Source organism: Rhinolophus hipposideros, assembly GCF_964194185.1.
Source record: "Rhinolophus hipposideros genome assembly, chromosome: 8".
Taxonomy (NCBI): domain Eukaryota; kingdom Metazoa; phylum Chordata; class Mammalia; order Chiroptera; family Rhinolophidae; genus Rhinolophus; species Rhinolophus hipposideros.
The window spans coordinates 81,843,186-81,857,941 of NC_138054.1; the positions used below are offsets into that span (position 1 = coordinate 81,843,186).

The 14,756-nt window shown below is 49.6% G+C and overlaps 1 protein-coding gene across 1 annotated transcript; it reads right to left on the minus strand.

Annotated features, from left to right (window-relative positions):
• Nucleotides 1–515: 515 nt before the first annotated feature.
• PINK1 (PTEN induced kinase 1) lies at nucleotides 516–13,602 on the minus strand. The gene is made up of 8 exons (XM_081057657.1): nucleotides 13,145–13,602; nucleotides 8,418–8,705; nucleotides 6,946–7,046; nucleotides 3,919–4,101; nucleotides 3,268–3,431; nucleotides 2,209–2,336; nucleotides 1,616–1,852; nucleotides 516–817 (listed from the first exon to the last, which is right to left on the minus strand). Exons 1-8 carry the CDS (start codon nucleotides 13,538–13,540, stop codon nucleotides 560–562), a joined length of 1,755 nt encoding a protein of 584 aa, XP_080913783.1. The 5' UTR covers nucleotides 13,541–13,602; the 3' UTR covers nucleotides 516–559.
• Between the last annotated feature and the right edge of the window lie 1,154 nt (nucleotides 13,603–14,756).

Consider the following 14,756-nt stretch of genomic DNA (forward strand, 5'->3'; position numbering starts at 1 on the left):
CAGGGGCGGGCAAAGTATGTATGGCCTGTAGATCCAGCCTGCTGCCTCCTTTTTGTATGGCCTGCGAGCAAAAAAATGGTCTTTGCATTTTTAAATGGTTTAAAAAAATTAAGAGTATTTAGTGACACATGAAATTCACATTTCAGTGGCACACAGCCATGCTTGTTCGTTTACATATTTAAGACTACGATGCGAGAGTTGAGTAGTTGCGACAGCCAGGTCTTTACTCTCGGGCCCTCTACAGAAAAGGTTTGTCGACACCTATCTAGATCAGTTTCTTCATTCTATAGGTAAGAGAACTGGAGACCACACCGGTTATAGGGCACATCCACAATCACACAGCTAGAGATAGTAACTACAGACCATGAACTTCACTCAACTTGTTCCTCCCCTTTGCCAAACCGGAGGCCTTCTCTTCTGTTGACCACCCCTCTCTACGCCATCTTTTCTCTCGACTCCCACCCTCACACCTCAGAGCTCCCTCCTTCAGCATTCACAGACCATCACGACATAGATGCTGCCAAGTTCTTTTAGTAATTCACCAGCTACATCAGAGCCATCATGGGGCTGCCCTCCAGGAATAGAGGAGAAGGGCTGCCTGGCACAGTGCCTCATACTCCAGGTTGGCCAGAAATAACATCTTCATTTTTGTTTCCACGCAGCTCTTCTCTGTAAGCCTGTCGGCCAACAAAGTGGCCGCTGATTGTTGGAGGAGCCAGCCAATCATCTTGTCTAGTTTCAGATTCTTCAGGGCTAGAGTATGTTCACCCCAGAGGCTTAAATGAAGCACATTAGCAGCTACTCGGGCAGATGGTCTCTGCAACAGAAAGGGAACTGTGAGTGTTCGGCCCACAATCCTTTGTTAATGAATCCTCACTTGGTCTGCCCTCTCTGGTCCTAACGCAATTCTTCTCTGTCCTTCTCTCTGCTCTGACACCTTTCACATACACTGGCTGCTCGCGGCCATACTCCAGGCTTTTCCACTGGGCACTGTGCCTCCAGCTGGAATAGCCTCCCCATCACGGAAGGCCCATGAACCGCCTCCTGTATGTGAGCACTGTCTGCAGGGAGGGAGTCGCAGCTCATGGGTCCTGGAAGCAGTGAGCGTTACTGTGACAGTGACAGCACGCTGCACGGTGAGAGGTACGTGGAAGAGGGAGATTGAATCCTGGTCTGTGCTTTCTCCACTGAGCACGCCGCCTGAGCCGGACCTGCCACTGTGGCTTCCCAGGTGTCAGCCTTTAGGTCCCTTTACAGTAATCTCAAAATGTCCAGGTCTGCTCTCAGAGACGTCTTCACGCCTGTGTATCATTAGACCTCAGCCGTTTCCATAAAGTACATCTCCATTAGACATTTCTTAATGCATCCTTTCCCCTCTGAATAACTGAGGCAACTAAAGCCAAGAAGTGTTGAATTGTTGGAATTCTGACTAATTTGGTGGCTAGCTCCCCTTCTCCTATTTACACTAAATCTATTTTGTTTTCCCATGCTTGGCCTTTACCTCTGTAAGACAGAGGAACTGTCTGTCTAGTGCTTGCCCACACCTGGTCTTCCTCTGGAACATGAACTGAGATTTCCATGCACACCACCCCTCAAAACCTGGGGACAGCCTCACCTTGCTGGCCTCTCGCTGGAGCAGTGACTTCACCAGCTGCCTTACGTCCAGAGGCACCGACTCGGGCAGCGCAGGCAGCTGAGCCTCTTGGTAACTGCGGCTTTCAAGATGGGCCCCGCCCTGGCCGTAAAAGGGATTGGGGAGCCCGAAGATTTCATAGGCCAGCGCTCCCACGGCCCAGGCATCAGCCTTGCTGTAGTCAATCACCGCCCTGGGGCCGGGGCAGGCTGTGGACACCTGCTCGGAAAGCAAAGCAAGCAGTCAGGCTGGGGCATTACTAACCTATTTATATTCCTGCACCGCACCTGATTCGTGGGCTAATCTGAACTCTGTCCCAAGGAACCACGAGTTTCAGTGAGTGGTAGCTCAGACCCGACAATCTGCTTCGGCTGCCGGCTTTGTGCTGATAAAACTTGCATCTCCCGGGAACATTAGGGAGATCCAGATTTACAAAGCGTCAGGGAACGGACTTGTGCCAAATTATGGGTCATAAAAGACGGAAGTGTGAGAAAATCATGAGGTATTAATCTTGTTCTATCAGTGGAAACACAGAAGAGTCTGCTAATGGCACATGACACGCTCGCAGGACTCACCTCGGGAGCCATCAGGCAGCCGTTTCCGCCTCGATCCACATACCAGCTGGTGAAAGGCAACTGCAGGCCCACGCGCTTGTCAGCCAGGCAGCAACCAAAATCCGCGATCACCAACCAGGGGCAGCCGTCTGGGGAATGGAGCAGAGAGGTAAGCCACTGATTCTCCCTCTTTCCTCCGAGCGGCCCTCCTATGTCCCTACTAAAGACATCAGGATACGGGTGCGAGGGGCTAACAGGGACCCAGTGTTGGCCCAGGAAGGGAGGCCTGGAGGCCTGGATGGGAGACCATTCCCCAGAACGGGAGGGTGAGCTACACCAATATGGAAACGCCTCTAGGAAATAAACGCTCCCTCACAAAGCCCCCGAGCAAAAGAACTGGATAAAAGTTTGGCTCAATCTAAATAATCTAGTAATTGGAGCTATCCCAAGACTGAAGGAGCTGCTCATGATTTACTCAACAGATGGGGCTTAGCTCAGGTGACCTCTAAGGACCCTTACACCCCAAGAATCTTTGATCTGAACTTGAAACCCCAAATCCAAACCTAAAAAACAGGTGCATTAGGAATTAGTTATAAAAGGATCCACACAGACTTCCTTTAAAAAGCCAGTTCCTCTGGTAATTTAATTGCACATTTAATTATTTTAAATCTTCTAGTTCAAAATTTATCAGGCAAGTGGCCATCCAGCTTCTACTTGACTGCTTCCAGTGATGGAGAACTCATTATTTCCAGAAGCAGTTAGGCTTACATTTGGACAGCTTTCACGGTTTGAAAATTCTTCTTACACTGAGCTAAAGTCTACCTCTCTTTTACTTTATTTAAGAAAACTTCCACCACAGAAGTTTTTCTGAAAGTGGGCAATAGAAAGGAACTTGGGAACATTAACTATCACTCCATAAATCGCACAGAACGAAAGCGTCTGTTTTGAAGGAGAGATTGCTCATGTCTTGAGTACAGAGCTAAATTAAGACAAAACCACTTATAACAGGGCGTGAAAACTAAACTGGCCCCAAGGGTCCCGATGTTCCCCCTGAGCGCTGAGGTGCAGCTGGGCACCTACCTGCATCCAGCTCCACGAGGATGTTGTCAGATTTTAAATCTCTGTGAGCGACACCCTGCTGAACCAAATGATCCACTCCTTCCAGGAGCTGCAAGGTCATCACGGTGGCGAGACGGGGGCTTGGGCTGTTCTCACCGAGGTACTGGCGCAGGGTACAGGGGTAGCTGGTGGAGAGGGCGACAGGGCCTCTGGCTACCGCGCGTCCACTACCCCTAGCATCTCGTTTACTACTCGGATGATGGCCTTTCCTCTTGGAGCCTTTTTCCTTTCTTTTCCCCAAGTGTCCTTTCTGTTCCCACCCACTATCGTGAAATTAGAAAGTAGGAGCTGGGGCCTCGTATGTTCAAAGTGACATCAGAGAAGCTCGTTTCCTTAAAACACCCATCATGGCATTACTAAGGGGCACAGGGGGAGGAAGGAGAACTGTTTATGTTATAAAAGAGCAAGCCCCCAAACAGGAAAGGCAGCTCCTGAGAAGGGCACCAGTCAAATGCACTAAAAGCACTAGGTCAAGTCTGTTTTGAATGAAGATGAGATCCTGTTCCCGTGGAAAACTTCTAAAGGGAACTGCACTCAGCATGGCCTTATCTTCCACAGGGGGACGGTGCCCGTGCACAGGAGCAGCGCAGGCCCTGCCATAGCCCCACTTACTTCTTCATCACGAGGAATAGCGTCCGTGCGTGGCCCAGGCCTTCGGGGTGAAGTCGTGGGGGCAGCACATCAGGGTAGTCAACCAGGGCCCCTGGCAGCAGCGGGACAGACGAGGTGAAGGCGCGGAAGACCCGAATGATGTTGGGGTGAGGGGCCAGCTGCTTGGGCCCTCCCTGGGATTTTCTGTTTTAGCCACAAGGGACAAACGTATGAGGCCAGTATCAGGTACAACAGTTGGAAAGATAATAATCTAAGGCCACAATGACATGCGTTTATTCACCCATTTATCAAATACTTATTGTAGCTCTGTTCTGCGCCAATGCAGAGCCTGGTGCTGGAGGGGAAAAGCCCATAAACCATCACATCAATGATTTCACTAGCCCATCTATGCGTCCGTCTGATGTCAGACACAGTGGTTAAGAGTCCCTGGAACCAGCCTGCCTGGCTTTGCCTCTAAGTCTGCCACTGCACATCCTTCGCCAAGTTTCTTAACTCCTTGGGGCTCAGTCTCAAATGCAACCTCATGGGTTGTTAGTACTTGTCAAGGACCCAGAATTCCCATGAGTCCGAGTTCTAGCATAACACATGGTGTGGGCTATGAGCTCAATAAGCATTGCTGGATGAACGGATACAGACCCAGTTCACTGTCCATATGTCACCTGCCTGCCTTCCTTACCCCCCCCTCCTCCAGGAGCCCCACACCTACAGCCCTACTGAGATGAGGCAAGGTGGCCATGTTTTGGATTGCAAGACTGCCTGCTGTGTACTAGCCTCACCCCTCTACTAAGGATGGGACCTGACCCCAGGGCACGGAGCCTGCAGTCACATCTAAGATCCAAATGGTTGGTGGCAAAAGGGAAGGGGGGCCAGATAGATTCTCTCTGAGGAAATATGGCCATAAGCTGGCAGTCAGCAATGGATGCCATGAGGTTTGTGGCCATGGGAAGAGGCGAGCAAGCCAAAGGCGTACGCACGAACAAAAGAGCTATGGGGTAAGGATAAGGACACCGGGTGGCAGAGATGAGAATGGAACAGAAGCCCAGAGACAACATGACACTGAGGGAGCGCGCTGCCTGCCCTGTTCTCAGAACTGGCTCAGTGCCCAAGCTCTAGAGCCAGTCCACGTGTGGCCTGCTCTTTCTCGAGCCCACCTGAGTGGGTCCGTTCTATGCAATCAAAGGAGTACAGCATTGTGCCCTTGGGCCGCTGGGGTGAGGGGGAGATCAGAATCACAGCTCAAGGCTCTGCTCAGTTGTCACAGGAGCACAGAGGAACGGTGTGGTTATGCTGGGTGTGTGTGTGTCGGAACTGAGACCTGAAACAGGACAGTTGTGGGGAGGGCAGTCCAGTATAGCTAACTGCATGCACAGAAGACAGTCAGGGAGGAGCCTGGTGCGTTCCGGGAGGGCAGTATTAATTCACTATGGTGGAGCAGTGTATGTAAATGGGACACGATCAGAAATCAGGAGGCACAAGTGAGAGAAGCAGATACAGAGGGCCAAATCTGAGGTCCCTAGATGAGCAAAGGCTCAGCAGAAATGCACCCAGATTCTCCACTTGTGCTCTCAGAGAATAGTATTTCTCCTGAACAGTGTTTCTCCAGCGCTAAATGTCACCAGTACTTTAGGTAATAGACCTTCTGCCACCTTCACCTCATCATTCAACAGACACGCACTGAGCTGTGGGGGAAGGCAGTAAACAACCGTGTTTCGGATTGTGTGTCCTGTGCTCCGTGAGTGTAGAGTACAGCTGGAGAGACAGTGGACAATAGGCAAAGACATGTATGATTTATGATCAGACGGTGATAAATGCTATGGGAAAAACCTACTATCGCCAGGTGAAGGACTGGAGAGGCGGGAACTATTTCCGACCAGAAGTCTGGGCGGGCCTCTCGGTGGAGACGTCACCGAGCTCACAGCTACCTGACAGCACCTGTCAGCAGGCTGGAACAAACACTACAACGGAGCCACCTGAGGGTAATTTGAGCCGCCCCCAATCAGCTGACATTCAGATGTCCACTTCCCCCACCAAGGCATCAGGAGAAGAGGGTGACAGTGCTGAGCCCACAAGCAGCTTGTGGGCCTGCACCGACCATCAGTCACACCGGAGCCTTCCAAGCCACGAAGGGGTTTTCCGCGTGTATTTCCTGAAGTCCCTATTTCTACCTTCCTGCTCTGGACACAACTAGACCTACGAATGGACCCTCGTACAAATCACCAGAAACGCCGCAGCCACCTCTTCCTGGCAGCCCACACACACCAGTGAGCACAGCGCCGTCTGTCGTAAGGCGAACCCACCCCCTGCAGACATGAGATTCACAAAGCCGCTGTCAACGTGGGCTGCTGCCGTCTGTCTGCTCTGCAGACAGCGTCACTTCTGCTTCTTCACTGAGCTCATGCTTATCCTTCAAAAGGCAGCACAAAGGGTCCCTCCAAGAGGCCTTTCGGCACAGCCCCCTCCCCTGCTGTGCACACACCACTTCTGGGCTCCCTCAGCACCCGAGAACACGCCACTCTAGAACTTGCCACACTGGACTCTGCTCCCAACGTGTCCGGCTCTGGGGCCTCATGCAGAACTCTTGGGGAACAGGCCACTTTGTTGTTGTTGTTAAGCCTCTGGGCACCATCAGGTGCACTGCAGCTACTGGAATGAATGCTAATGCATACTACCTCTGCTGGGGACAGAGTTCAGTTTGTATGGGCAGCTGGTGTTCCACCTGGGCATTACTTAGGAAGAATCAGAAACCAGATCAATTCTCCGCTTTGTGAACTGGCCATTTTCGGATGGCCCTCTCTCCCTGCTCTCGTGTGAATGAGCCATCTGCGTCTTTAGCTGGAGTCGGATGATCTGCAGTCTTTCCCAAGTTAATTCCCCACCAACGGAAAACCCATCATTAACCACATCACTCCGTAAGCATTTGCTATGTACCGGCATCAGGTCAGACTCTGTGCCGAGTGCTGAGGACACAGATGACGGTTTTGCTCTCAAAGAACGCACAGCCAGTCTGGCGGGCGGATGGGTGCTTACCTGTAAGTGACTGCTCCATACTCCCCGGACAAGGCCATTCGACTAGCTGGGACTAGCTCCTGGCTCATTTTGTTCAAGATGGCTTCGCTGGAGGAGCCCGCCTGAAACACATCCATAATGAATCAGACTTATGCAGACCCGAGCAGAATAGCAAGTCTAAGTCCTCCTTGTAACCTGGACCAGGACAGCTACTGCCTAGGATCGGCTTTGACCTTCAAGATAACCTCTCTGAAGTGGCAAACCAAGGTTAGTTTCTCCTGGGAGAGAGGGCAGAGGTGTCGTCCATGCCAACTAAGAGAGGGTGCTTCCCACACCTCAAACTTTTGGCAGCTCAGGTGCCAGGGCAGGAAGAGATGTCAAGCATGGGACCAATCTTCTTGCCAAAGATGCCTCCGGTCACACTCAGGCTCACCCTTGCAGGCTCCCTTTAGCAGACAGGCCAGAGGCAGACAGGCCCACCCTGGATACAGTTGTGCTGAATCACAGGACAGCCTTCCTATCCCCCAGTAAGAAACAAACAATAAAACCAAAGAGGAGGAAAAGCACCTTACTTGCCTCATTTCATTATGAATGCCTCTCAGGACCTGTGAAACTTGTTAGGTATTGAGAAGATCCTATAAGAATTAAGTCCTTTAGCTTTTGTGAATGCAGAAGTGGTTATGCCTCAACCAATGGAAGTTTTGATGCTAAGACTGGATGCTTCATGGGCAAAGGGTTTGACCACTTGTTAGCTGTCAACCCAGTTTGGACGCGCAACAGTCTGATAACCATCATGCCACAAAACAAAACAAACTGTATTCTTCAGTGTCCAGCGTGAGCTGCATGGCTGTTTGCTCCCTTCGTCTTGAACAGACGCCCTCAGCAGGAGAGAGAACACCAGGTCTTGATGGATTTTCTGAACCCACCCATGTAATGGCAAGGTGAAGAAATTACTCTCAATAGACAGAAATCTTTGTTTTTGTGGGGAAAATAATTTCCTAAAGCCTCAAGCAGGGAGGTGAAAGGCAAGCCTCTGATCTGGACGTGAGGCGGAAGGGTGGGTTTGGAGGAAAGGTCAGGGCAAGGAGAGAAGATGGTGGTCATTGCAGTCCTGAAATGAACTAACTGATCAGCCAGACTGACAGGTGAGAAACCAATGGTCTGGGCACTTGCTCCTCAGAGTACGGCTCACAGCCCAGGGGCATGGGCATGCCTGGGAGCTCGTAGGAAGGCAGCATCTCAGGCCCCGCCTCAGACCTGCTCGTCAGAATCTACCTTTTAGCCTGATCCCCAGCTGATGTGTGGACACATTACACTTTGAGACATGCTGCTTCACACTTCCATGGCAGAGGGTGAGGAAGCCTAGCTATATAGGCACCTGGACTGTGGAGAATCTCTCTTTTTCTACCTACGTCCTGGGAAAAAGTGCCATCAGGTCCCCCGAGATTGACACTTAGAAATGTCTACTTTAAACATGAAAGGCCTGTGCTTACCGAGATGTTCCACATCATCTTGATGGCTAAGGGAAAGGCAAGGGCCCGTGGAGCTCGCTTCTCCTCTTCTCCTCGTGGGATGGTATGTGGGCCTCTCCCTGGAAGACGCCCAATGTTCTTTGCCACCTGCAGGTTCTGGGGCAACACTGGCACAGTGGCTTCATACACAGCAGCACTGCAGCCCTTGCCAATGGACTGCCCTATCAGATACTCCTCCAGCTGGAAGCCCTGCCAGCGTCTAGTGTCCAACGGGTCAGAAGGCAGCTTGCTTTTCTGTGTAAAAATTGCCTGAGGAAAAAAGCATGCACTGTGAGCCAGGGAGACTAGTGAGGATCAAGTTAAAGGGAAGCAGGGGAGGGGAGGTAAAGCGGGGCAAGGTCTTCACCAACAAGATCAAGAGCTGTTAGAAACACAACCAAGTTAGGTTTTTCCTTCAGCCCGGGCTCAGACTATTGTGCCTTTCTCACTATACAGAATAATTTTGTCTCCAGCTCTGCAGCTTCATTGCAATCAGAGACAGCCACTGTTAGTGCAACACAACACTGTTAGTGCAGTGGTCAGAACTTCCAAATTCTGCAGCTGGCACACCATTCCTTTGCTGCCTGTCAAGCCCCCAGCACCATGTTGGAGGTTTCTGATTATGGAGACAGCTCTCTCTGCAAAGATCTTAGCAGGAAGCTACCGGATGGTGACCAGGAGCTGTGGGTGGGCAGGAGTACGAGGTGGTTAACAGCACTCCTCCGCTTGTGAATGACCTCAGGTTGCTTTTGTAGACAACGGAGAAAAATCAGGAGGACCCCTGGACCTGAGTCACTAAACCCTGTCTTCCTGTCTCTACCTCTTAGGAATCTGGTGAGTCCACTCTATTTTCAGAAAGGAAACAACAGTATAAGAATTCTGATGTCAATCGGTGGAAATGCAGGTACTGCTGGAATGCACTGGAAAGAGCCTATTTCCCCAAAATCAAATCCTTCCCTACTTCAGGCAGCTGACGTCATTTGTCTAGTCGCGCAGGCTCTGCCTCAAATCCTGTCTGATGTGCTGATCCCTTCCGTTCCTTGTTTACTCATCTCTAGACTTTCTCATTCTCACGTCATCCCCTCACCTGTTTCTGAGCCAGATCAAACTACACTGCTTTCACGAGTCACCCTTCTGTTCAGAAACCTAACCAATAGGTTATTCGGTGCCTTGTCCTGGTACTTCCTGTACGTGAAAACTGTTTTGCCAGGCTGCCCTGTGCACTGCCCATACTTACTTACCTTTCATATGCCTCTCTGCATCTTAGCTCACACTTTTGCCCTCAGCCCCTATTTCTATTGTTTTTCTCTGCCTGGCTCATCCCTAATCACCCATGGAGTCCCAACTCAAGCTCCTCCTTCCTGTATAACCAGCTCTGACAACCCAGCCCACAACCACCTTTCCTTCCGGAGGAGTCCGAAAGCACTATCTATAAGCTAATAATACACCTTGCACAGTAACTTTCACTTCTTAAAAAAATGGAAGTCGACCTTGTCTTGTCTACTAGTCTCTACACTCCACAAAGCAGAAGCAGCATTTTGTAGATTAATCCTTTATCAGCCATGGTTTTGAGAATGAGATACAGTTTTTTAACTTTTTATTTTGAAATAATTTAGACTCACAGAAGTTGCAAAAAGATAGCACAGAGTGCCCTGTGTACCCTTCACCCAGTTTTCCCCAATGGTGACATAAAGCATCAGTACAGTGTCAAAATCAGGAAAGTAACTGGTACACCACTGTTCACTACAGACCTTACTCAGTTTTCACCATCTTTTTTAACCCACATTCATTCGTGTGTGTGTGTGCATGTGTGTAGCTCTATGCAATTTTATCCCATGTATAGACTCAAGATACAGAACCGTCCCATCACCAAAAAACTCCTTTGTGTTACCTCTTTGTATTTGTACCACCCCCACCCTGTCCCTACCCCCTGGTATCCACTGATGTTTTCCATATCGATAGTTTTGTCATGTAAAGAAAGTTATATAAATGGAATCACCCAGTGTAACCTTCCGGGACGGACTTTTTTCACTAAGCACAATGCCCTTGAGGTTCACGTAGGTGGTTACCAGCAGTTAATTCCTTATTATCGCTTGGTATCCCGCTGTATGGATACGAGAGTTTAACAATTCACCTGCAGAAGGACGGTTCAGTTGTTTATACTATTTTGCTATTATGAATGATGCTATGATTTATGTACAGGGTTTTAAATCATTTTTAAGAACTGTGGTAAAATATACAACATAAAACTGACCAGTACAACCATTTTTAAGGGCACAGTTCAGTGGCATTAAGTACGTTCACACTGTTGTACAACCATCATCCCCATCCAGCTCCAGAACAGTTTTCATCTTGCAAATCTTAAATTCTATAGCCATTAATCAGTAACTCCCCATCCCTTCTCCTTCCAGCTCCTGGCGGCGCCCATTTTACTTTATGTCTCTATGAATTTGACTACTATAAATACCTCAGATGAGCGGAAGCCTAAGTAGGTGTCTTTTTGTCTCTGGCTTATTTCGCTTAGCATATTGTTCCCAAGGTTCATCCATGTTGTAGCATGTCGGAATTTCCTTCCTTTTTAAGGTGAATATTACATTGTATGTATATTCTACATTTTGCTTATTTATTCATCCATTGATGCACACGTGGGTTGCTTCCACCTTTTGACTATTCTGAATAATGCTGTTATGAACACAGGAATACAAATATCTGTTCAAGTCCCTGCTCTCAATTCTTTGGGGTGTATGCCCAGAAGTGAAATTGCTGCATCATACGATAATTTCATTTTTAATTTCTGGGGGAACTACCACACTGTTTTAGATAGCAACAAGTTGTGTACAGGTTTTCGTGTGAGTATGTTTTCATTTCTCTGGGTAAATGCCCGAGACTGCAATGGCTGGGTCATATGGTACTGCATGTTTAATTTTGTAAAAAACTGCTCATTATTTTCAGAGTTGTTGTACCATTTTATATTCTCACCAGCAGTCCAGTTTCTCTGCATCTTCACCAGCGTTTGGTATTATCACTATTTTTTAAAAATTTTAGCTGTCCTAATAAGTATGCAGTGATACCACATTGCGTTTTCAATCTGCATTTCCCTAATGGCATTCCCTGATGCTGAATACCTTTTCATATACTTATTTGGCATCTGTATCTCCTCTTGGGGAAATATACACTCATGTCTTTTGTCTATTTTATAACTGAGTTGTTGTTGTTTTTTCCTCCCCACATGCCTCCATCTAAAAGGAGCAGCCACTCTTTTACTTTGTCTAGTCTGACACCATATGGAATTTTAGCATTAGAGGTGCCAGAGCTGGTGATTGTTTTCAACAGTGGAACACCTGAATTTTTAAAATTAATCATCAACTAATTAAACATTTTAAGACACAGTAGGGTGAAGTGTGAAAAAAGGATGTACAGATAATAAGCTCAGAAGGATCAAGCTCCTCAGTTAAAAAAAAAAAAAGCCTCCATAATTCTAAGCAGGATTATCAAATTTCCCACCTTTGGCTTCTGCCAGTTAAGCTGTAGCAAAAGACAAGGACAGCGGCTGGGGACTAGGTCAGATGTCACCTGTCGTCCCAAACTAGCCAGAGCTCAAACAGGAGACACTCTGGCTGAGTCACAAGAACTGGGCTGGAAACCAGGAAACATGCTCGGTCCTTAACCAGACGTGTCCTTGGGCAAGTCACTCCATCTTCCACCACGTCAGCCCTAAATTGTCAATTGTAGGGCCTGTACTAACAGTGGCTCCCAACCCCAGGAAGAAGGCTGACCTCCCAAAAAGAGCAGAGAATTCTGCCAGCATGTGGCTTTCACACTTGAACTGTAGCAATGGCTCTTCCCTGGGTCTCCATCCTGCCTACCTGCCCAAACGATTTTGGGGAGACTTGCCAGCCTCCAGAATTGCAGAGCCAACTCCTTAAAACAAACCTCTTTTTCTATAAACACATCCTATTGGTTCTGTATCTCTAGAGAACCCTGACTAATACAGATTTGGGTAGAGGAGCAACAGAGGTCTCTGGGCTATTTTAAGCATTTAAAAGAGCCTGATAACATAATCACTCCCTCCTAATAACTCCACACAGGTTAACTAAAAACTGGTAGGTGTGATATTCTCTCCTGCTGGCCGTGGTTTGACTTTGATTTCAGCTGTGTCTCTAACTGTTTGGCTAACCTGTGGAGGCAGACTGGCTCAGGGGGCGCTGCTCTTTATTAGCGGTGTGACTTCGGGCAAGTTACTTCATCTCTCTGAGTACGTTTCCTCACCCGTAAATTGGGGATGCCCACTACCTCAGGGAGAGAAGCGTTAATGATTTGTCATTAAATTTTACGAAATTTACACAGAGCCATTAGCAATGGTGCAACAGGAGCTGTACTTAGCAGCGTATCTTCCAAAACGTGCTGTTTGAGGAAGGGAAGACAGTAAAACAAATGCGAGGTGCTGGCCCCATGCCAGGAGATCAGTTAACACTGAAAATGAGCCCTGAACGGTGATTTGCAAGGAATTTCCGGGTCTGACAAGGATCAACATCGATGCAGGGCCCCGTCAGTCAATGCCCCGGCCCCGCCCCTCGACACGCCCACACGCAGGCACCGCCCCTCCCAGCGCTCAAGCCCCGGCTCACATCCCCAGCCCCGTCCCCCATCGACTTAAGCTCCTCGCGTGACCCTGGGCTCCATCCTCGCTGTCCGCGGCCAGTGCTCACCTGGATCTCCTGACAGGCCGAGGCCGCCCGCCGGCCCTCCGCCTGCTTCTCCTCGACGAGGCCCAGCCCCAGCCCGAAGGCCAGAAAGACGGCCCGGCCGCAAGGGCCCGCGCCGCCCCGGGCCCGCACCACGAACTGCCGCTGGAGCCGCGCCGCCAGCCCGGCCACCGACTGGCGGAAGAAGCGGTAGCGGTCGGGGAGCCCGAGCCCGAGCCTGTGCGGCTCCGCGCCGGGTCCCGCGGCCTGGCCCGGGCGCTCTCCGCGGCCCCAGGCCGCCGCGGGGCCCGGCCGCTCTGGCCGCCCCCAGCCGTAGGCCGGGCCAGGCTTGGCCGTGAAACGCAGCAGCAGCGCCCGACCCAGCTGCAGGCCCCGACCCAGCGCCTGTCGCACCGCCATGGTAGCGCCGCGACCCAGTGCACCCGCAGCCGCAGGCGTCGGGGAGGCCGGTCACAACAAGAAACTTTGGGGGCGGTGCCTCTGCGCAGGCGCGGAGGCCGATGGGCGGGGTCGCCGATCTGGCGGTTCCCTGGCTGGGCGCGCGGGGGCGCTGTGCGCGCACCTGGCTGCGGGCAGTTTCTTGCCCTTTTGCACTTTGGACACAGGGTGGAGGGGTTGCGTGTCAGGCAGGTCCAGATTGTGAACAGTCGAGAAGTTGAGAAGGAAAATTAATGTTTATTGAGTATCACCCGTGGTGCCAGAGTCTTTACAACTGTTAATTTATTTAATATTCCCACCAAGGAGATAGGAATATCATTGTTATAGGTAAGGAAACTGACTCATAGAAAGGGCAGTGACAATCAGAGGTGATGTTAAAGTTCATTTGCCGTAACTATTGGTTCCTTACTCTCCCCAATGCCCTTAAACTCCTCTCTACAAACGCACAGCCCCTGCTCACTTCTTAGTACTCCAAAAGAAATCCCACCCAAAGGCGACATTTTTCAGATGAGTCAACATTTTTCAGATGACTGAGCTGAATCCCGGAGACATGGAGGGATTTGCCCAGTCACAGCTTGTTGGTGGCAGAGCCCTGTTACTCAAACCCACTGTGAGAAATGCTGATGAAAGGATTTATAATGAGTGATTTCTTTTTTCTTGCCTTTTTAAAAAAAATTTCTATTGGGGAATATTGGGGAACAGTGTGTTTCTCCAGGGCCCATCAGCTCCAAATAGTTGTCCTTTAATCTCGTTGTGGAGGACACAGCCCAGCTCCAAGTCCAGTTGCCGTTTTCAATCTTAGTTGCAGGGGGCGCAGCCCACCATCCCATGCGGGAATTGAACTGACAACCTTGCTAAGAGCTCACGTTCTAACCAACTGAGCCATCCAGCCGCCCCTTTCTTGCCTTTTTTTAAAAATGGAAAATTTCAAACACAAAAATACTATAGTGAGCCCTATGTACACATTCACCTGCTCCAACAAATTATCAACAAACGGTCATTATTTTATTTATCTATACTGTTAAAGAAAAGAAAAAACAGGTCCCAAATGGTATCACTGACGCTAAAAGCCCATGATACCAAACCCATATTTAATACCAGATCTAATTGCAGTTTCAGCTTCTCCCAGAAACATAATCTTAATCAACCAATATGGAATTTTCTGGTCAAGCCCCAA

Excerpts from the sequence above, each read along its gene's own strand:
- PINK1 (XM_081057657.1), bottom strand. The coding sequence starts at position 13,540 with ATGGCGGTGCGACAGGCGCTGGGTCGGGGCCTGCAGCTGGGTCGGGCG. Across the intron at positions 8,706-13,144 it reads CGGCCTGTCAGGAGATCCAG|GCAATTTTTACACAGAAAAG; the intron begins GTGAGCACTGGC and ends TTTTTTCCTCAG. Across the intron at positions 1,853-2,208 it reads GCTGCCTGATGGCTCCCGAG|GTGTCCACAGCCTGCCCCGG; the intron begins GTGAGTCCTGCG and ends CTTTCCGAGCAG.